Raw genomic sequence first — 16,614 nt, forward strand, 5'->3', positions numbered from 1 at the left:
CTTGTTAAACTTGGCAAAAGTGGAAGTGAAATCAGGGACATGTTAGCCCAAGTTTATGGGGATAATGCCATGAAGAAACGGTGGTGTATAAATGGATTAAACATTTTTCTGAGGGGAGAGAACACATCACTGATGAAGAGAGGTCAGGGCGGCCAGTAATGAGCAGAACTGACGAAATTATTGCAAAAATTTGTCTCACTGTGTGTCAAAATCGCCGGCTGACTGTGAGAAGCATAGCAAACCAAGTAAACATCGATAGAGAAACAGTTAGGAAAATCTCAACTGAAAATCTTGGCATGAGAAAGGTGTGTGCAAAAATGGTCCCGAAGGAGCTCACAGATGAACAAAATCAAAGGAGAGTCAAAGTTTGCCAAGACCTTTTGGAGAGGCAAGGCAATGTTTTGGTCTGTGTTATTACTGGTGATGAAACATGGGTGTAACAATACGACCCTGAAACAAAGCGTCAAAGTGCACAAAGGAAGTCAGCCAATTCTCCATGACCAATAGTTCCATCAGTCCAAATCAAGAGTCAAAACAATGTTGGTAACTTTTTTTGATATCAGAGGGATTATTCATTATGAATTTGTACCAACTGGACAGTTAACCAAGTTTCTATTTGGAAGTGCTAAAAGAGCTGCATGAAAAAGATGAGAACAACCTGAACTTTTCACCAACAATTCATGGCTCTTGCATCACAACAATGTACCAGCTCACATGGCTCTGTCCATGAGGCAGTTTTTAGCTATTAAGCAAATAACTGTATTGGAACACCCTCCCTACTTACCTGATCTGGCCCCCAATGACTTCTTTCTTTACCTGAAGATAAAGGAAATATTGAAAGGAAGACATTTTGATGACAATCAGGAAATCAAAGGTAATACGAGGACAGCTTTGATGGCCATTCCAGAAAAAGAGTTCCAAAATTGCTTTGAGGGGTGGACTAGGCACTGGTGTCGATGCATAGGTTCCCAAGGGGAGTACTTTGAAGGTGACTGTAGTGATATTCAGCAATGAGGGATACAGCACTTTTTCTAGGATGAGTTTGTGAACTTAACTGTCACACCTCGTGTGTGTGTGTGTGTGTGTGTGTGTGTGTGTGTGTGTAACTAATTTTGACATGACAAGCAGTGTATATCAGCAGGAGAAAAGTTTATTATCCTAAAGATGCTCCCCTCTGAAGGATCTATGAAAATCTATAGTCACCCTCCCATGATGGAGACAAAGAATGACCTCATAGCTGCACAATGAAGAAGAGGGCAGGGCGGAGGGGACTGCAGTGAGCAGGAGTACAAGAATGATTTCAAAGACAGTCAGTGGGAGGTGAGAGAGAGAACATTCCTAGTTAGTTACCTGGAGAGGTGCCCCATCCCCGTCTCCAGTCAGATCCAGGGGAGCTTTGTGACTAGTTCTAGCCAATGAAATGTGAACAGAGGAGACGTTTGTAAATTCCATCCTCAGGCAGTGCAGAGCCAATATGACATCTCTACATTCTCTCTTCATCTTCAGTAGAGACTGGAAGCCATATATTGAGATTGGGAAGGGAGTAAATGTGGGTGTGGGTGTGAGTAGGTGTGGGACTGAATCCATGGAGGACAGCTGCCCTTGGGAGTCCCGATTCACTTCACATTTCACATGAGCTTAAAATAAACTTTTGCTATGTTAAGCCACCAAGGCTCCAGAGCTCATGGGTTACCATTGCAGAGACTAACCTATCCCAACTAATACAACATAGAAGACTAACGACTAGGAAGATAATAAAATAAGTCCAAGGAAATCAGGAGGAATTAATATTATTAATTAATAATTTAAAAAGAAGAATTTACTATAAATAGAAAAAGAGTACACTGATCAAGAGCTAATGAGGAAAAAAATATAGTTTAAACCTAAGAGCTGATTCTACAAAATGTGGGGAAGAAAACCCTCTGGCAAAGCTAGTTATGGTGTATAAAGAGAGAGAAATGCAAATTAAGACGATAAAAGAGCTACGACTATATACTCAAAATAGATTCTATTACATTTTAAAATCATAATAAAATCAATGTTTTTTAAAAATAAAATATGTTACTTAAATGACTCAGGAAAAGATAGAAAATATAAATAGTCTAGTAACTATTAAGAAATTGGGAAAACTGTCGAAATCACCTCCAAAAAAATGTCCTTGAAAATCTGCTTCCAACCTTCAAAGAACTACCTCACGATTGCATAGGAAAAGTAGGAAGTGGACAATTAATTTTACACTGCTATCAAAACAGGTATAGCAAAAGAAAAAAATTTAGATGCTCTCATTTATGAATACTGAATGCCAAAATCCTAAATAAAAGACCAATAAGTTAAATCTAGCAGAATATTTTTAAAAAAACATACTCAAGTAAGAATGATTGCAGGAAAACAAGTAGAGCTCAACATTAGAAAATCTACTGAGGTTCAAGAATCTAAAACACAAACTCTTCATGGGTTAGAACTCTACATTGGTGTATACTCAGCACAGAAAACATTGCCTGGAACATAGTCAGTGCTCATTAAATATTTATGGCATAAATTACTGAGTGACTATATTAATAAATAAAAGGAGAGAAACAAAATTATATTTAAAGACCATGATAATATAATTAAATTTAACTTTGGCACCAAAGAAAAACTCAAAGTAAAATAATAAAATTATGCAAAATGTAACATGATTAAAAAATAAAATCTCTCCAATTATCATGCATTTCCATGGAGAATAATAAGAGACATGGATGCCCACATATTGCCACATATTTTAACATGGTTCTACGAGTCCTAGACAATGCAATTAGTCAAGAAAATAAAATAAATATAAATACTGAAGAGGAAGAAGCAAAATTATTTGTAGAAAATGTGATTGTCTATCTGGAAAATACAATAGATTCAACTTTTCAAAAAGTACTTAAAAGTAATGAGATAGTTTATGAAGACAGCTGTTAAGATAATTATATAAAAGTCAATAACTTTCCTATATCCCAGCAATAAAGAGTAAGAAAATATAACTTCACAAAAGATTCCGATCATTAAGGCTACAGTAATGACAATAACAAATTGCCTAAAAACAAAAACAAAATGATGCAAGACCCAAATGGACAAAAACCACTTTATAGGATCATAAACACACTTGAGTAAATATACCCTATTGCCAGAGGGGAAGAATTCTCATTACACTCAATATTGTAAAAGTGTCCATTTTCCCCATCTTAATATATAGATTAAAAAAATAAAATACTGAGGAAGAATACACAAATGAGAATAGCCATGAAAATGTAATTAATTCTCTTTGATAAGGGAGCAATTTGTACATTAGCTGTGGGTAAGGCACAGCAAGACAGCAAGATCCTTCGGCAAATTTGGTGAGCTCTACTTGCCAAGGGAAAGAGTTGCCCTGGAGGATGCTGAGATGAGGGGCCCAGACTGACTCTATGCTCCTCTCACCCAAAGCAGGGACAGACCAATCTACCACTGCTCACCTGGGCAGCTGAGCCCACCTCAAACTCCTGCCAGAACTGACAGGCAGATCAGAGAACAAACTAGAAATCCTCAAAATAGATACAAAGATGAAATCTTTTAGTACGTGATAATGACATTTCAATACAGTGGGCTTGAATTAATACATCATTCAAGTTGATAATAGCATAACAGTTTGATTAAAAAAACTCTAAATGTGACATCTAACTCATACCATACACCAAAATTAATAACAAATGAAATATTTGATTGCAAAATGAAATTATATGAACTGTAATGAAAATGTATGAAATGTATGTAATCTCAGGCTGGGAACCATAACTTGATAGACTAAAGATCACAAAATACGAAAAAAATACATAAAACAAAATATGAAAGGCAAAAAAAACTACGGGGAATTGTATGTGGCATATGACAAAGCACATATATGCTTATTAAAAATTACCTAAAATCAATAAGGAAACAGTTATAAACATGACTTTAGAAAAGTGGGGCAAAGACATATGCAGGCAACAAATATTCAACATATTCAGAAAAGGCAACAAATGTCCAGTAAATATTAAAAATGCTTAATCACACTAGACATTGAAAGAGGAGAAAGGAGAGGTTTTTATTTTCATTCACGTGATTAACAAAGTTTTAATATTAGTTGCTGTTAGAGTTGGGGAGAATAAACTGACAATTCTACTGAGGCTGGAGCTATAATAAGTGTGTCTGTATATATAAAATATACACTCACATAGTCTTAAAAACTCATATACTCTTACCCAGCAATTCCACTTCTAACTTCATCCTACGAAAGCAAACCAGTGAGAAATATTTGCTACATGATTAGCAAAAGGAAATCGGTTGACTATAATGGAATATTACATAACCTCAAAAAATTATGCTGTAGAGGTATAGTTATGGACATGGGATGATATTCAAGATATAATATAGAGGGGAAAAAAGCACGTTGCAAAATAGTATACACAGTACGATCTCTAGCGCTTTTTAAAGAACATATAGACACCTACTGAAAACTCAGAAGACTATATGCAAAATATGAACCGTAGTCTCTAGGTAACGAGATTATTGGTGATTTTTTTTCCTTTTTGTCCACCCATAAGTTTATAACTTTTCTACAATAAACAAATATCACTTATGTAACCAAAAAGAAAGTTAAAAAAAGGAAATTCAATTCTGTGGGAAAATAAACATTTATCCTAAAAATAAACTCTAAAGTTGGAAAACGAAGGCAAAAACATCTGCTTCCTGGACAGAAAGGATAGTTTTAAATTGCGAGACCGGCACTTGTTTCTCGAAGGCCGTGGGGTTCCAGGTGCCCGCTTACTTGGTTGCCCTGCACCCAGCGGCAGAGCCCTAACTATCCTTCTCTCTCCCCTCAACCTGCTGTGTGGCCTACAACTAACTCAACAGAGCGGAGGCATAATTGTATTATTTGCTGTTGTTATCAATATAGCATTTGAAATACCCTGTTCTTGTTGATTAATAAAAGAGATGCTTACTAATCCCCCCTAAAAGGTACAACCATAAATTAAATTACTGTTTTACTCACATGGCTACTGATTCACTTTTTCTAGAGGGAAAGAAAGGTGGGGGAGGCGGCTTGATCACCCATCCTAAAAGAATATGAATCGACGTTAATTGATACATTTCTTTGGTGAAGGCTAAATGCGAGGGGAATTCATTAATCGCGTTGAAGAGAATGGCTCCCTCACAATGACTTGCAGGTCTGGGGTATCCTGCAGGAAATCCAGGCAGCCTCGGGCTGACTGCGGAGTGCAGCCCAGCAGCAGGCTGGAAGCCGGCAGCTCTGCCCAATAAGGAGCTTAGACGATAGGAGCAAAGAACATTCTTTCCAGATTTGTAGGCCACTCATCAGTTGGTGGGTGCATTCTGTTATCTCTCACATATATACACTACAGCAGGTGGCAAGGCATGGCTTCCATAAAACTCCAATGAAAAACTTCACTTTGAGACCTAATAAATGTGCACAGTGCTCCTTGGGGGACTGGTTTGGGTCTGCCTGGCCCAGCTGAGGTAACAGGAAGATGCAGCAGGGCCTGTGTTGGTCTGATGGCCTAACGCACATTCAGGGAGCTAATAGCTGGGAACGAAGCAGTCCGATGACTAAGTGGAACTGGTTCTGACTTTTCCCTGATAGGCTACAGACTGGGTCACGGCTCCTAGGAGGCCTACTGATGGGCAGGGCAGTGTCTCAGAGAAACCTTCAAGGAAAAGATCCTCACTGGTGTCAGCTGCTTTGACCTGAGCACAAATGCCTGCAGCACCAGCCCTCCTAGAGGCTGCTGCATCCTCAGCATCTATTTTGGTCCCAGTGGCCAATGCCTGGACCCTGCGGTTGTGTCCGGAGCTGCAAAGCAGCAATGATGCTCACCTAAGCTGTGAACTGGAAAGCAAGCACACTTGCATGCTGTGTTGCATGCTGAGCAGTCTAGGAATGGAAAATAGGCTCTGTAGACAAAACTTTGTCTTCCATTCCCCAACTCAGCGTCTAAAACTAAAGCATCCAACCCAGCAGTCCTGCTCCCCCTCCCACACTTCCATAGTTCCTCGCCTACTCTCAGGCACCATAAACATCACCCATTTTTGCACAAGAGCAGAGTCCATTTCAACCATCACTGGGCAGTGGCCATTTGAATCAGTTTCTAAAGAGCCCTTGAAACTTAGGAAGCCAATGTTTTTAGAGGATTGAATGGGCAAGCAGAAGAGGAAATGACAGTGAACTTATCAAAGGCTGGTTGAGGACTTGGTGTCAGCCCCATTCCCTTTAACATCATCACAGCCCTCCGTGGTGGGGGCTGCTGTGACTGCCTTTGTGCAGACTGAAAAAAATATCTTCCTCACCAGATCAAGGTGGCGATTATACCTCCATTTTCTCTTTCACTTAGCCGGTCTCTAAATTCCAGCTCAGGGCTTTAGTCCACCCAACACAAACCAAATGCCACTTCTAAGAAACACACTCTATCACTTTCAGGGTGCTTCTTACCCCAGCAACCAAGAGATTCTCTTGAAGGAAAAAAAAATGGCATCATAAGTCATGCAAGAACTAATTTCTCCCTTAGATCTTGCTCTATCCTGCCAAAGCCCAGCACTGCAGCTGTGCCTCACTCCTCTGAATCCTGATTCCCACCAAAAATGAAAGAGGCCGTGCGAGGAGCTTCTCCCATCTTTGAACTACTTCGCACTACTTCCCTGTCGATGATACTCAGACCTTTTGCTCACTCATTCATTCAGTTGCCCATGAACTGGCCCTGCCCACAAGAAGCTTAAAGTCTAGTGGGAAAGATAAATAATAAAAGACAAAAATTACAATACAACATAACCATAGCATGCCTTTAGAATACAGATTCCAGAAGAATTCTTGGACTCTCTTACTCTGCACTGCAATATTCCCTAAACCAGAGCAGTGCCTGGCACACAGCAAGCACCCAGTAAATATTTACTGAATGAATGCATGAATGAATAGTGCATGCCACAGTGCATACAACCCAATAACAGTCACAACAAGTGCCCCAAGGTACTTGTAGCTACTGTTTATTAAGCATTTCCCACTGCTGACCCTGTGTTCGGCACTTTTCAGGGATAATCTCGTATTGGCATTGCCACATTACTACAGTGCAACCCTTATTATTCCCATTGTGCAGATGAGAAAACAGATGTGCAGAGAGTTAAGCTCAAGATCCTATAGTCAGTAAGCAACAAACCAGATCTGTCTCACTCGAAAGCCTGTGCTGCTCTGAACCATTAGGCACACAGTGGCCCCGTCTCCAAGGGCCAGGAAATGCTTCCCAAGGGATGGAATGAAGCGAAGGGACAGAGAGGGGAAGGAACGTATGCAAACACGGGAGAAGCAGACGAAGGAGGAGATGAAACTTTCCCAATTAAATGGAATGGGTTTTTATAAACTCTTTTCACAGTTGCTGACAATTTCTCTACTCAGATGTGAGTGCATCAAGGGAAAACACTAGAAACTCCGTAGAGTACGTTCAAGCATGGCAATTCCTACATTGTTAAAGTGACTGAATCCCATCCCGAGCAGTTTTACTCGTATATTCAGAACTCCAGAACGTGCGCCTTGTGGGAGATGAGCTGGGAGAGGAGCTATGAGTAGGAGCAACCCTCAAGCCCATCTCTCTCTTCCATCAGAGAAGAAAGTCCTCACGTCAAAGACACAAAAGGACAAGAACCCAGTGGCTTGCTGAAGCAACTCCATAAAGCGATCTACCAATTCCACACCTAAATTCCAAACTTCCAATGCTGTTGCTTCTACTGATTCAGAAATTAAGAAGCAATGTTAGGATCATGCCTCACTACAGTCTCAATAAGATAAAGTAAATGGGTGCCACTTTTATTTACCCAAGTGAACCCAGGTAAACTGTTTTAATCTTGTCAATAAACATGAATTGAGCTCCGATTGTCTAAGGCATTGTGATATATATATATATATATATATATATATATATATATATATATATACACACATATATATATATATTTATACACACACACACAGACACACACACACACTGAGCATACAATGGTGATCAATGCATTCTATTGGGGATAGACAGACAAGAAAACAAAAAAATGAAAAAAAAATAAGAGCATTTCAAAGAGAGGTTAGTGATGTGACAAAAATGAACAGGACAATGGTCTAGAGAGTGAATGGGGAGGGAGAACCTCTCAGAGGCCTTTGAGCTAAGACCTGAGTGATGAGGAAGAGGCAGATGGAAGAGCACATGCTCAGCCAGACAGGGAAAGAGGGAAAACAGCAAGAATAAAGCCCCCAGATGGAAATGAGTTTGGTGTGCTTGGGCCAGGGAAGGCCACTGTGGCTGGAGCACAGTGAATGAGGGGCAGGTGGAACAGAATGAGTATGGAAAGACAAAGGGGGTGAAGTCAGGCACTGTCTTGTAGGCCATTGGAAAGATCTGGGACAGTAAGTATAATTAATGAGATGCTGTCGGAGGCTTTTAACCAGCAAAGTAACATGAACTGATTTTTGCTTTAAAAGGTTCACTCTGAATGTCATTAAAATGGAAACATATTAGTGACACACAATAGTGAACTGGCCATCACTTTACCTGCTGCATGACACAACGGATGCCGTCTCATAAAGAGACAGAATTCATCCACAAGCCAGCATCCACCAGAGTTCCAATAAACAAGTGGAAGGGACCTCTTGGTGACCAGCTGCTTGAACTTCCAAGAATAAGACCACAGATTCTGAAACCCAATTTCCCCTCGCCCTTCATCATTCCCTCCACAGATGAGGGTGAAAAACAAGGTTTTGTGTTCAAGGCTCACAAATCTTACCACTTCTAAACAATTTCTGAAAAGGGACAGAAGAGTTGTGTTTGGGGGGCTAGGGAAGAAGCATAAACACATTGCAACATTTTGATTCAAGCACTGAACTGAAACCCCGAGACCAAGGGGAACCAGCAATCCAAGTCTCTAGTCAGGGGCCTACTGATCACGTGGTTGGTCTGATGGGTAATGAAGAAGTCAAGACCTTAATACAGGTCAGCTTGACTGTCATCTACTAAACACCAATACAGGAAAACACTATTTCAGCAACCAATATATCAAAAGGCAGCCCACATGAGGCTATATCTGTGGCAAGACCATGCCAGAAACCTGGGCTAATCTGACTCTGCTATTCATAAATTCTCCCTCATGTTACAGCACATGTGTTTGGGAAAGGAAAATGAATCCAAGTCAATTTTAGACATTGTTACTTGGAAGCCATCTGGAGTCCCTGGAAGCATAAGAAGCCACTGCACGCCCTGCCCTCAAATGCCCACTGTAATTAGGGCAGTATGCTTACATGGGAGTTCAGTGTCCCCTATTCCCCAGAGATGTCCCCACCCCCACCCTACCAGATGCCAGCTAAGGCTCCACTTCCCACCCAAGAAAGGTATTTGGTTTCTCAGTAAACCTAATGGAGAGCCCCGGAGGTGTTGCGCTTGCACTTGAATTGCACCCAAGGCTGGGTTCTCTGCTTTCTACTGGCTTTAGAACTGCACACCTGAATTCCTTTGCCACAGCGGCAATGGAAATCCCTCCCTAGGAGCAGAAGTTCCATGAAAAATCCCTTCTACCTAACAATCCTGTGTTCAGAGTATGTCTAGCTTTGGAAGAGACCCACCAGAATCCTTATGTAACGTTAATAGATTTTAGCATGCTGCAGAGCCGCTCCTGGAGACAGTAGCCCAGATGTAGCCCATTTGCACTGTGATGACAGGGGGCTGGTCTTGTAGCTTCCTAGGGTCTGGCTGTTTCTGACTGTGGGGGTTCTGTCCTCCTCCCCTACCTGGCTGTGATCCTCTGCTTATCTCATCTTCCTGAGGAGTTGGGCCTCCCTTTCTGCAGCCTCTCTCCCTCCACTGAAAACAGTGTTAGGACCAAGCCGACAGCAGCGCCATTCCTTCCCTGCCCCCATTCCCCCCCACCCCTTCGGGTCCTTTCTCCACCACCTAACGCCTTAACGAACCCAGCCAGGAAAGAGATACAGAATCCAGTACAGTCACAGTCCCAGAAAACAAACACGGCAGGAGGGAGGCTCAGCTCTGCCAAGCCGACCAGGCCCAACACTTGCCCTGGACCCCTGAGAAGCCCTGAACTCGGCGAAGGGGAGGACTCTTCGGAGAGCGACTGCGGTTCAGCTGCCTCCGGCACAATCGGAGCAAACACCTGTTTCCAGGAAGCTACGCTAGCAAAGGGAGAAGGGATTCCCGGGGAAAGGCAGGGAGGACGAGGTGAAGGGGCAGCTGGGGACGCAGGTGAAGGATGCGTCACACTTTGCGCTTGGCAACCGGAGCCCGGTAGCAGCAGGCAGAGCATGAGAAAGGCTCCGAGGTCTGGGAAGTTCATAGAGGAGGGGTCGCGCCTGCGAGCGGCGCCCCGAGGGGACCAGCCAGCACAGGGAAAGCGACGGCGGGGACAGAGGGAAGGAAGACAGGAGGCCGGGCGGGCTCCATCACCTGCGCGCCCTGGCGAACGCTGCCTCGCAGGCGCGCACCGGCCCGCGGCTGCCAGCGGGTGACCTACCTGCCCACCGTCTGGTTGGCCAGCTGGCGCATACGATTGAACTGCTTCTTCATCTTGGCCCCGCTGCCGCGCTAGCCCGGGAGCTGGGGAAGGACGGAGCAGCCCGGAGCCCGCCGCAGGGTTACATGGCTCCCGTGTGGAGCCTCCCGGGCGACGGCAGCGGCAATGCGGAGCCTCGGGGAGCCTTGTGGCCCGCGCGCGGCTCCTTCCCGAGGGCACCACCGCCTACTCCTCCTCCCGCCGCGGCGCCTGCTGCCGCATCCTCCTCATGCGCTCCGCCGCACCTTCATAGTAACGCCTGGGGTAGCCTTCAGCGCCGGCCAGGTCCGCCCAGGATGTTCGCCCCCAGCCCCAGTCCCGCGCGGGGACCCGGGAGTCTCCGCAGGCTGGCTGGCTGGCTGGCCGGGTGGTCGCCGCTGCGCCTGTGCGGAGGGCGCCGTGCATTCTGGGACTTGTAGTTTCGCATCCCGGCGCCCACCTTTCCTCTGTCCAAAGTTTGCAAGTACCGTGGGGTGCGGAGGTGGGAGAAAATGGAGTCGCCAAAGTCTTTGCATATTAGCATTCTACGAGGGGAAATATTTTCTCCTTTAAAAATAGCAAAATGGAACCAAGAATACAACAGCAAATAAAGAAAGTGAACATCTGTCTTTCGCTGTATTTTAAGTGAATGTGAGGCATTGCTGTTTTGGATTCACAGGAGGAAGATTTATGCTAGAAGGTACATCACTCATAAAATTGCATAAGGTCACCTGATTAATGTGAAGGTGCAGGGTTACTCTTGGGGCACAGGGGTTGACGGTCAGATTTTGAACCAGGCAGAGCATGCATCCCAGAAGTTTGAGTCTTAATTTTCACCGAACCCAAAAGGTAACCTGAAGCCAAATAGAAGGATAAGATAGTGGCATCGCACTATCATTATATATGGGCCCAATCTGACTGGGACAACTTTCTTGAACGGCTTAAATTCCAGTCTTAGAGCTACGTAATCACATCTTCCTTCTACGCCAGGAGACCAAGGAACATCACCTGTGGCCGGCCTGGAGCATCTTACACAGCAATATCCCATTGGTATCAGTTGGCTCTTGGAAAAGGGATTGTAATTTTCTGCAGGCTCTGTCCTTAGGAAAAAAACAGGTCACTGAAGTTATGTTTCATCGTTATCAAGTAAGAGTAGTATTGTTGGGTGGTAGGGGCTTTGGATCAAACAGATATGAGTTCATCTATTAGAATTCCAAATACCAGTTCTATAATCTTAGGGGAAAAAGTGTATCCTCTCTGTGCCTCAGTTTCCTTATCTCTGACAGAGAAATGATACTGCCCAATAGATAGCAGATAGATAACTATTTGTTAAATTGTCAATAATCAAGTAACAAATTTCTATGTAATTCATTTACTACAAATAAAATCATAGTTAGCATAATAGAGAAAATGCTTCTCCTACAACAGAATTACTAATCTAATAAATGAAAGAACGTTTTCGAAATGGGATATTTTGCATATGTTGGTTTTAGATGCAAGATGTCCTAAATATGGTTGTAAGTATCCTGCTGGCCAGCTGAACAAAGATGGTTTGAGGCATGTCTTGGCTGAATGAACATGATATCTTTAATTAATTGTGGATTTAGCCTCTGCTTATTAGGTCAGGGAACTCTAGTAAATTAATAAGTGAAGGCATTATTTGTTTTCAACCGACTGTGCTATGTCTATAATGTCAATGTAATTTGTATACAAACTGAAATTGTTTCCATTTTGAGATATTTTTTAAAGAGCCAAGGCACAACATGATTTTATATGTATAAATAATAGTGAGACATTAAGGGCACTGTATGACTTTTAGCAATACTATTAGGTTGAGGCAAAAGTAATTGTGGTTTTTGCAATTATTTTTAACCTTTTAAACTGCAATTACTTTAAACTGCACCAACCTAATATCTCTGGTAAGGTAGAGAACTGAACTGTCCAATATAGTAGCCACCCACGACATGTGGCTATCGAAAATTAAATTCACTAAAGTTAAATAAAATTAAAAATTGAGTTCGTTAGTCACCTAGTCACGTTTTAAATGCTTAATAGCCACATGTGGCTAGAGGCTGCTGTATTGGACAGTAGAGATATAGATTATACCTATCATCTCAGAAAGTTCTATTGGACAACACTAGTCCTAGAGGACTGTGGCAGACAACTCTATCCATCCTCTGTCTTCAATCCTAAGACATTTCAGTTCTAAAAGAAAAATCTCAGCTTCTCCACAAAAGACAGCCTACCCTGCTAGAGTGTGGTCCAATAATACTTTATTAACTAATGGCTTCTTCACATATCTCCTGAGCTTTTCCTCTATTCAGGAAGCAGCCAGAGTTTTCTCTGCTTTCTAACCCAGAGAAGAGATGACAGTGCAGAAAAAAGAAAAAGGAGTGTCAAGTCTTCTCTTTTGATCTTTCAAAGCAGGCTTCAGAAGCACATGTGAGAGAAGAGAGTTTTTAAAGAAAAGGGCTTTGAGTTTCAAGAATATGGGCTTTGGAACTTTAATAATCTATGCCATAAATAGTAAGTTTGAAGAATATATTATCCTGCCTCTTCTAGATAAAGAACCCACAGGTTGTGGGATGTTAAAGATGATGAGAGGGAAGTGGGACGGGAGAGAAGGAGAGGAAAAGTAGACGATAAATGTGCAGATTTTTTTATTGTTCAAAAATTTTACTTTCTATCCCTTTGGAAAGAAATTATATTTCATCTTCCCATTGAGGGCAAGATCAACTGTGTGATTTTCTTTGGACATAAGAATATGCACACAAGCGCTTTATGTCAATTCCAAGCAGAAGTTTTAAGAGTCATTTTGTGATCCTATCCCTTTCTTCACTCTGTCATAATACCAGCAATGAGCCAGTTAGGGGCTGCTGTGGAGCAGAGTTATGGCTATTCATCCCACATGAAAAATATACCTTTGTTGTGGTAAGTCAGAGCTTTGGGGATTTTTTTGTTACTGCAGTGTAATTTAGTCTAAGCTGACTACTACAGTGGGTATCTCTAAGAAACTGGCTTGTGTCTTGCACCTTCCCATGGTCAAAACTTTGGTTGGAGGCAGGCAGGTTGGTATTAAGTATTGCTACCCAACTTTTTGTTTGTTTCTATATTCATGAAATATCTTTTTCTATCCCTTTACTTTCAGTCTGTGTGTGTCTTTCAATCTAAAGTGAGTCTCTTGTAGGCAGCATATGTAAGGGTCTTATTTTCTTGCCCAATCACCCACCCTATCATTTGATTGCAGCATTTCATTCATTTACATTGAAAGTAATTGTTGATTGATATGTAGTTATTGCCAATTTATTATTCACATTTTTTATCTTTTTTTTTTTTCCATTTTAAAGAAGTTCCTCTAAGATTTCTTGTAATATTGGTTTGGTGGTGATGAACTCCTTTAGCTTTTTCTTGTCTGGGAAGCTCTTGATCTGTCCTTTGATTCTATATGATAGTTTTGCTGCATAGAGTAACTTTGGTTGAAGGTACTTGCTTTTCATCACTTTGAATATTTCATGCCAATCCCTCTGGTCTGCAAAGTTTCCGTTGAGAAATCAGCTGATGGTCTTATGGGAGCTTCCTTCCAGGTAACTAACTGCTTTTCTCTTGTTGATTTTAAGATTTTTTCTTCATCTTTACCTTTGGCATTTTAATTATGATGTATCTTTGTGTGGGCCTTTTTGGGTTGATCTTGTTTGGGACTCTGTGTTTTGTGGGCTTGTATGTCTATTTCCTTCGCCAGGTTAGGGAAGTTTTCTGTCATTGTTTCTTCAGAGAGGTTTTCAATTCCTTGCTCTCTCTCCTCTCCTTCTGGTACCCCTATGATGTGAATGTTGATATGCTTGATGTCCCAGCTGCCCCTTAAACTATCCTCATTTTTTTGGATTCTTTTTTCTTTTTGCTTTTTTGTTTGGGTGTTTTCTGCTACCCTAGCTTCTAAATGCTAATTTGATCCTCTGCTTCATCTAATCTACTGTTGATTCCAATGTATTTTTCATTTCAGTTATTGTATTTGTTATTTCAGACTGTTTTTTTTTATGGCTTCTATTTCCATTTTTATATTTCCTATCTCTTTGTTGAAGTTTTCCCTGAGATCATTTGGCATTCTTATAACCAGTGTTTCACTCCGCATCTCATAGATTGCTTGTATGCATTTGTTTAGTTCTTTTTCTGAAGCATTGTTCTTTTATTTAGGACATGTTTCTTTGTCTCCCCATTTTGGCTGCCTCCCTGTTTGTTTTTATATATTAGGTAGGGCTGCTATGTCTCCTGTTCTTAGTAGAGTGGCCTTATGTAGTAGGCGTGCTGTGGGGCTCAGTGGTGCAGCCTCCCTTATCACCTGATGTGGGTGCTCCAGGTATGTCCCTTGTGTGGGTTGTGCATGCCCTCCTGTTATAGTTGAGCCTTGGTTGCTGTCAGTAGGAGGGGTTAACCCTCAGGCTGATTGGTTATGAGGACTGGTGATGAATGCAGTGGAACAGATGTTATGCTGGGGCTGACCCAACAGAGCAGGATTCACCTTAGCAGGGCTCTGGTGCCTGCCCAGTGTGCCCTTTGGGTGTGCTGTGCCCAGAGGCGGCTGGGTGTTGCTCTGGCTGGGTCCAAACCAGGCGTGCCAGTCCCTGGGCCTCCTGGGAGAGGACGCACCACAGGCCAAGTTCAGCCAGAGTCTGTGCCCTGCCCCGGGCCACCTGGCATGAGGCACAAGGCAATCTGCAGATAGCCACCACCTACACTGAGCTTGGAGGTGCCTTGAGAGGCCAAGTCATGAACCAAGCCTGGCTGTTGCTAATGCCAGGTTTGGGGCTCCTCAGCCAGATGTACGGGACAGACCAAAGCAAGATGGTGCTTGTTTGGGCTTTGTGAACCTTTGGGAGGTTTTAGGAAAGTCCATAGCTGAGTCAAGAAAAGCTGTTTATGCAGAAAAAATCACTGGAAGAAGCTTTGGTGTTTCCAGAAGTTGGGTGGGGTCTCAGGGAATCAAGGCTAATGAATGGTGTTAGCCAGGTTGATAGAGACTCAGATATGGTGGTCACCGGTGTTTACACACTGGGGTAGGAGGGGGAGAGCTTAACAAAGAAACAATGGCTTACCTGCAAGCATTTCCTTTCCTCTTAGTAACTCTTTGCTCACATGTCACTTTCTTGGTGTAACCTCTCTTGAACACCCTATTTAAAATCACAATCTCACTGCCTCAGCATTCATGATTCTCACCCCATATCCTGCTTTATTTTTCCTCCCATGGCACCTACCGTGTGTTTCCCCGAAAATAAGACCTAACCGGAAAATAAGCCCTAGCATGATTTTTCAGGGTAACATCCCCTGAACATAAGCACTAATGCATATTTTGGAGCAAAAATTAATATAAGACCCAGTCTTATTTTGGGGGAAACATGGTACATGGGGAGAGCTCATCAGAAAATAAGACCAAAGCAGAAAAGGCAGAGCCATAGCAGGGAACAAGACCAATTCTAGTCTAAACTAGGGCCTGAGACACCCATTTCAGGGCTCTTTTCACAATATCTCAGTTCTTTCATATGGTTTATATAATCATGAATGAGAAAATGACAGGAATATATCTAGGAGAGCAAAGTAGATAAAAACCGGGTCTTACTTTGGAAGCCTGTACATATCCTATAGGTCATTTTGAAGCCCAATTCTATATGATTCAGTTTGCTTAGTTGCTAAACTGATGAAAACATTGGGTTAACTAATTGTGTGTGTGCATGTATTTTAATAGGCAGATATGTAGCTTGAGAGTCTGTTTCCCGACCCCCCAAAAGGAACAGAATAATGTACTGTGTTTCACCGAAAATAAGACCTAGCCAGACCATCAGCTCTAATGCATCTTTTGGATCAAAAATTAATATAAGACTCAGTGTTATATTATATAAGACCGGTATGATATGATATATGATATGATATGATATATGATATATTAAAGAACTGGTCTTATATTAAAATAAGACCGGCTCTTAACATTAATTTTTGCTCCAAAAGACACCTTAGAGCTGATGGTCCAGCTAGGTCTTATTTTTGGGGAAA

General features: G+C 42.2%; 1 protein-coding gene across 7 annotated transcripts in view; it reads right to left on the reverse strand.

Moving 5' to 3' along the window:
• The window catches only part of ARHGAP44 (Rho GTPase activating protein 44), a 171,166-nt gene extending 160,190 nt beyond the window's left edge, over positions 1–10,976 (reverse strand). For 3 of the 7 annotated variants that reach the window (XM_019755263.3, XM_019755264.3, XM_019755259.3), the window contains exon 1: positions 10,555–10,950. In XM_019755263.3, the coding sequence (XP_019610822.3) occupies positions 10,555–10,607 (53 nt within the window). In that variant the 5' untranslated portion in view covers positions 10,608–10,950. Of the gene's footprint in view, positions 1–10,554 lie in introns of all 7 variants that reach the window. The other 4 variants (XM_019755260.3, XM_074320484.2, XM_019755258.3 and 1 more) reach the window with 4 other exon arrangements.
• Between the last annotated feature and the right edge of the window lie 5,638 nt (positions 10,977–16,614).

This window comes from Rhinolophus sinicus, chromosome 12 (assembly GCF_057876585.1).
Source record: "Rhinolophus sinicus isolate RSI-liver-muscle chromosome 12, RSI-T2T, whole genome shotgun sequence".
NCBI classification, from domain to species: domain Eukaryota; kingdom Metazoa; phylum Chordata; class Mammalia; order Chiroptera; family Rhinolophidae; genus Rhinolophus; species Rhinolophus sinicus.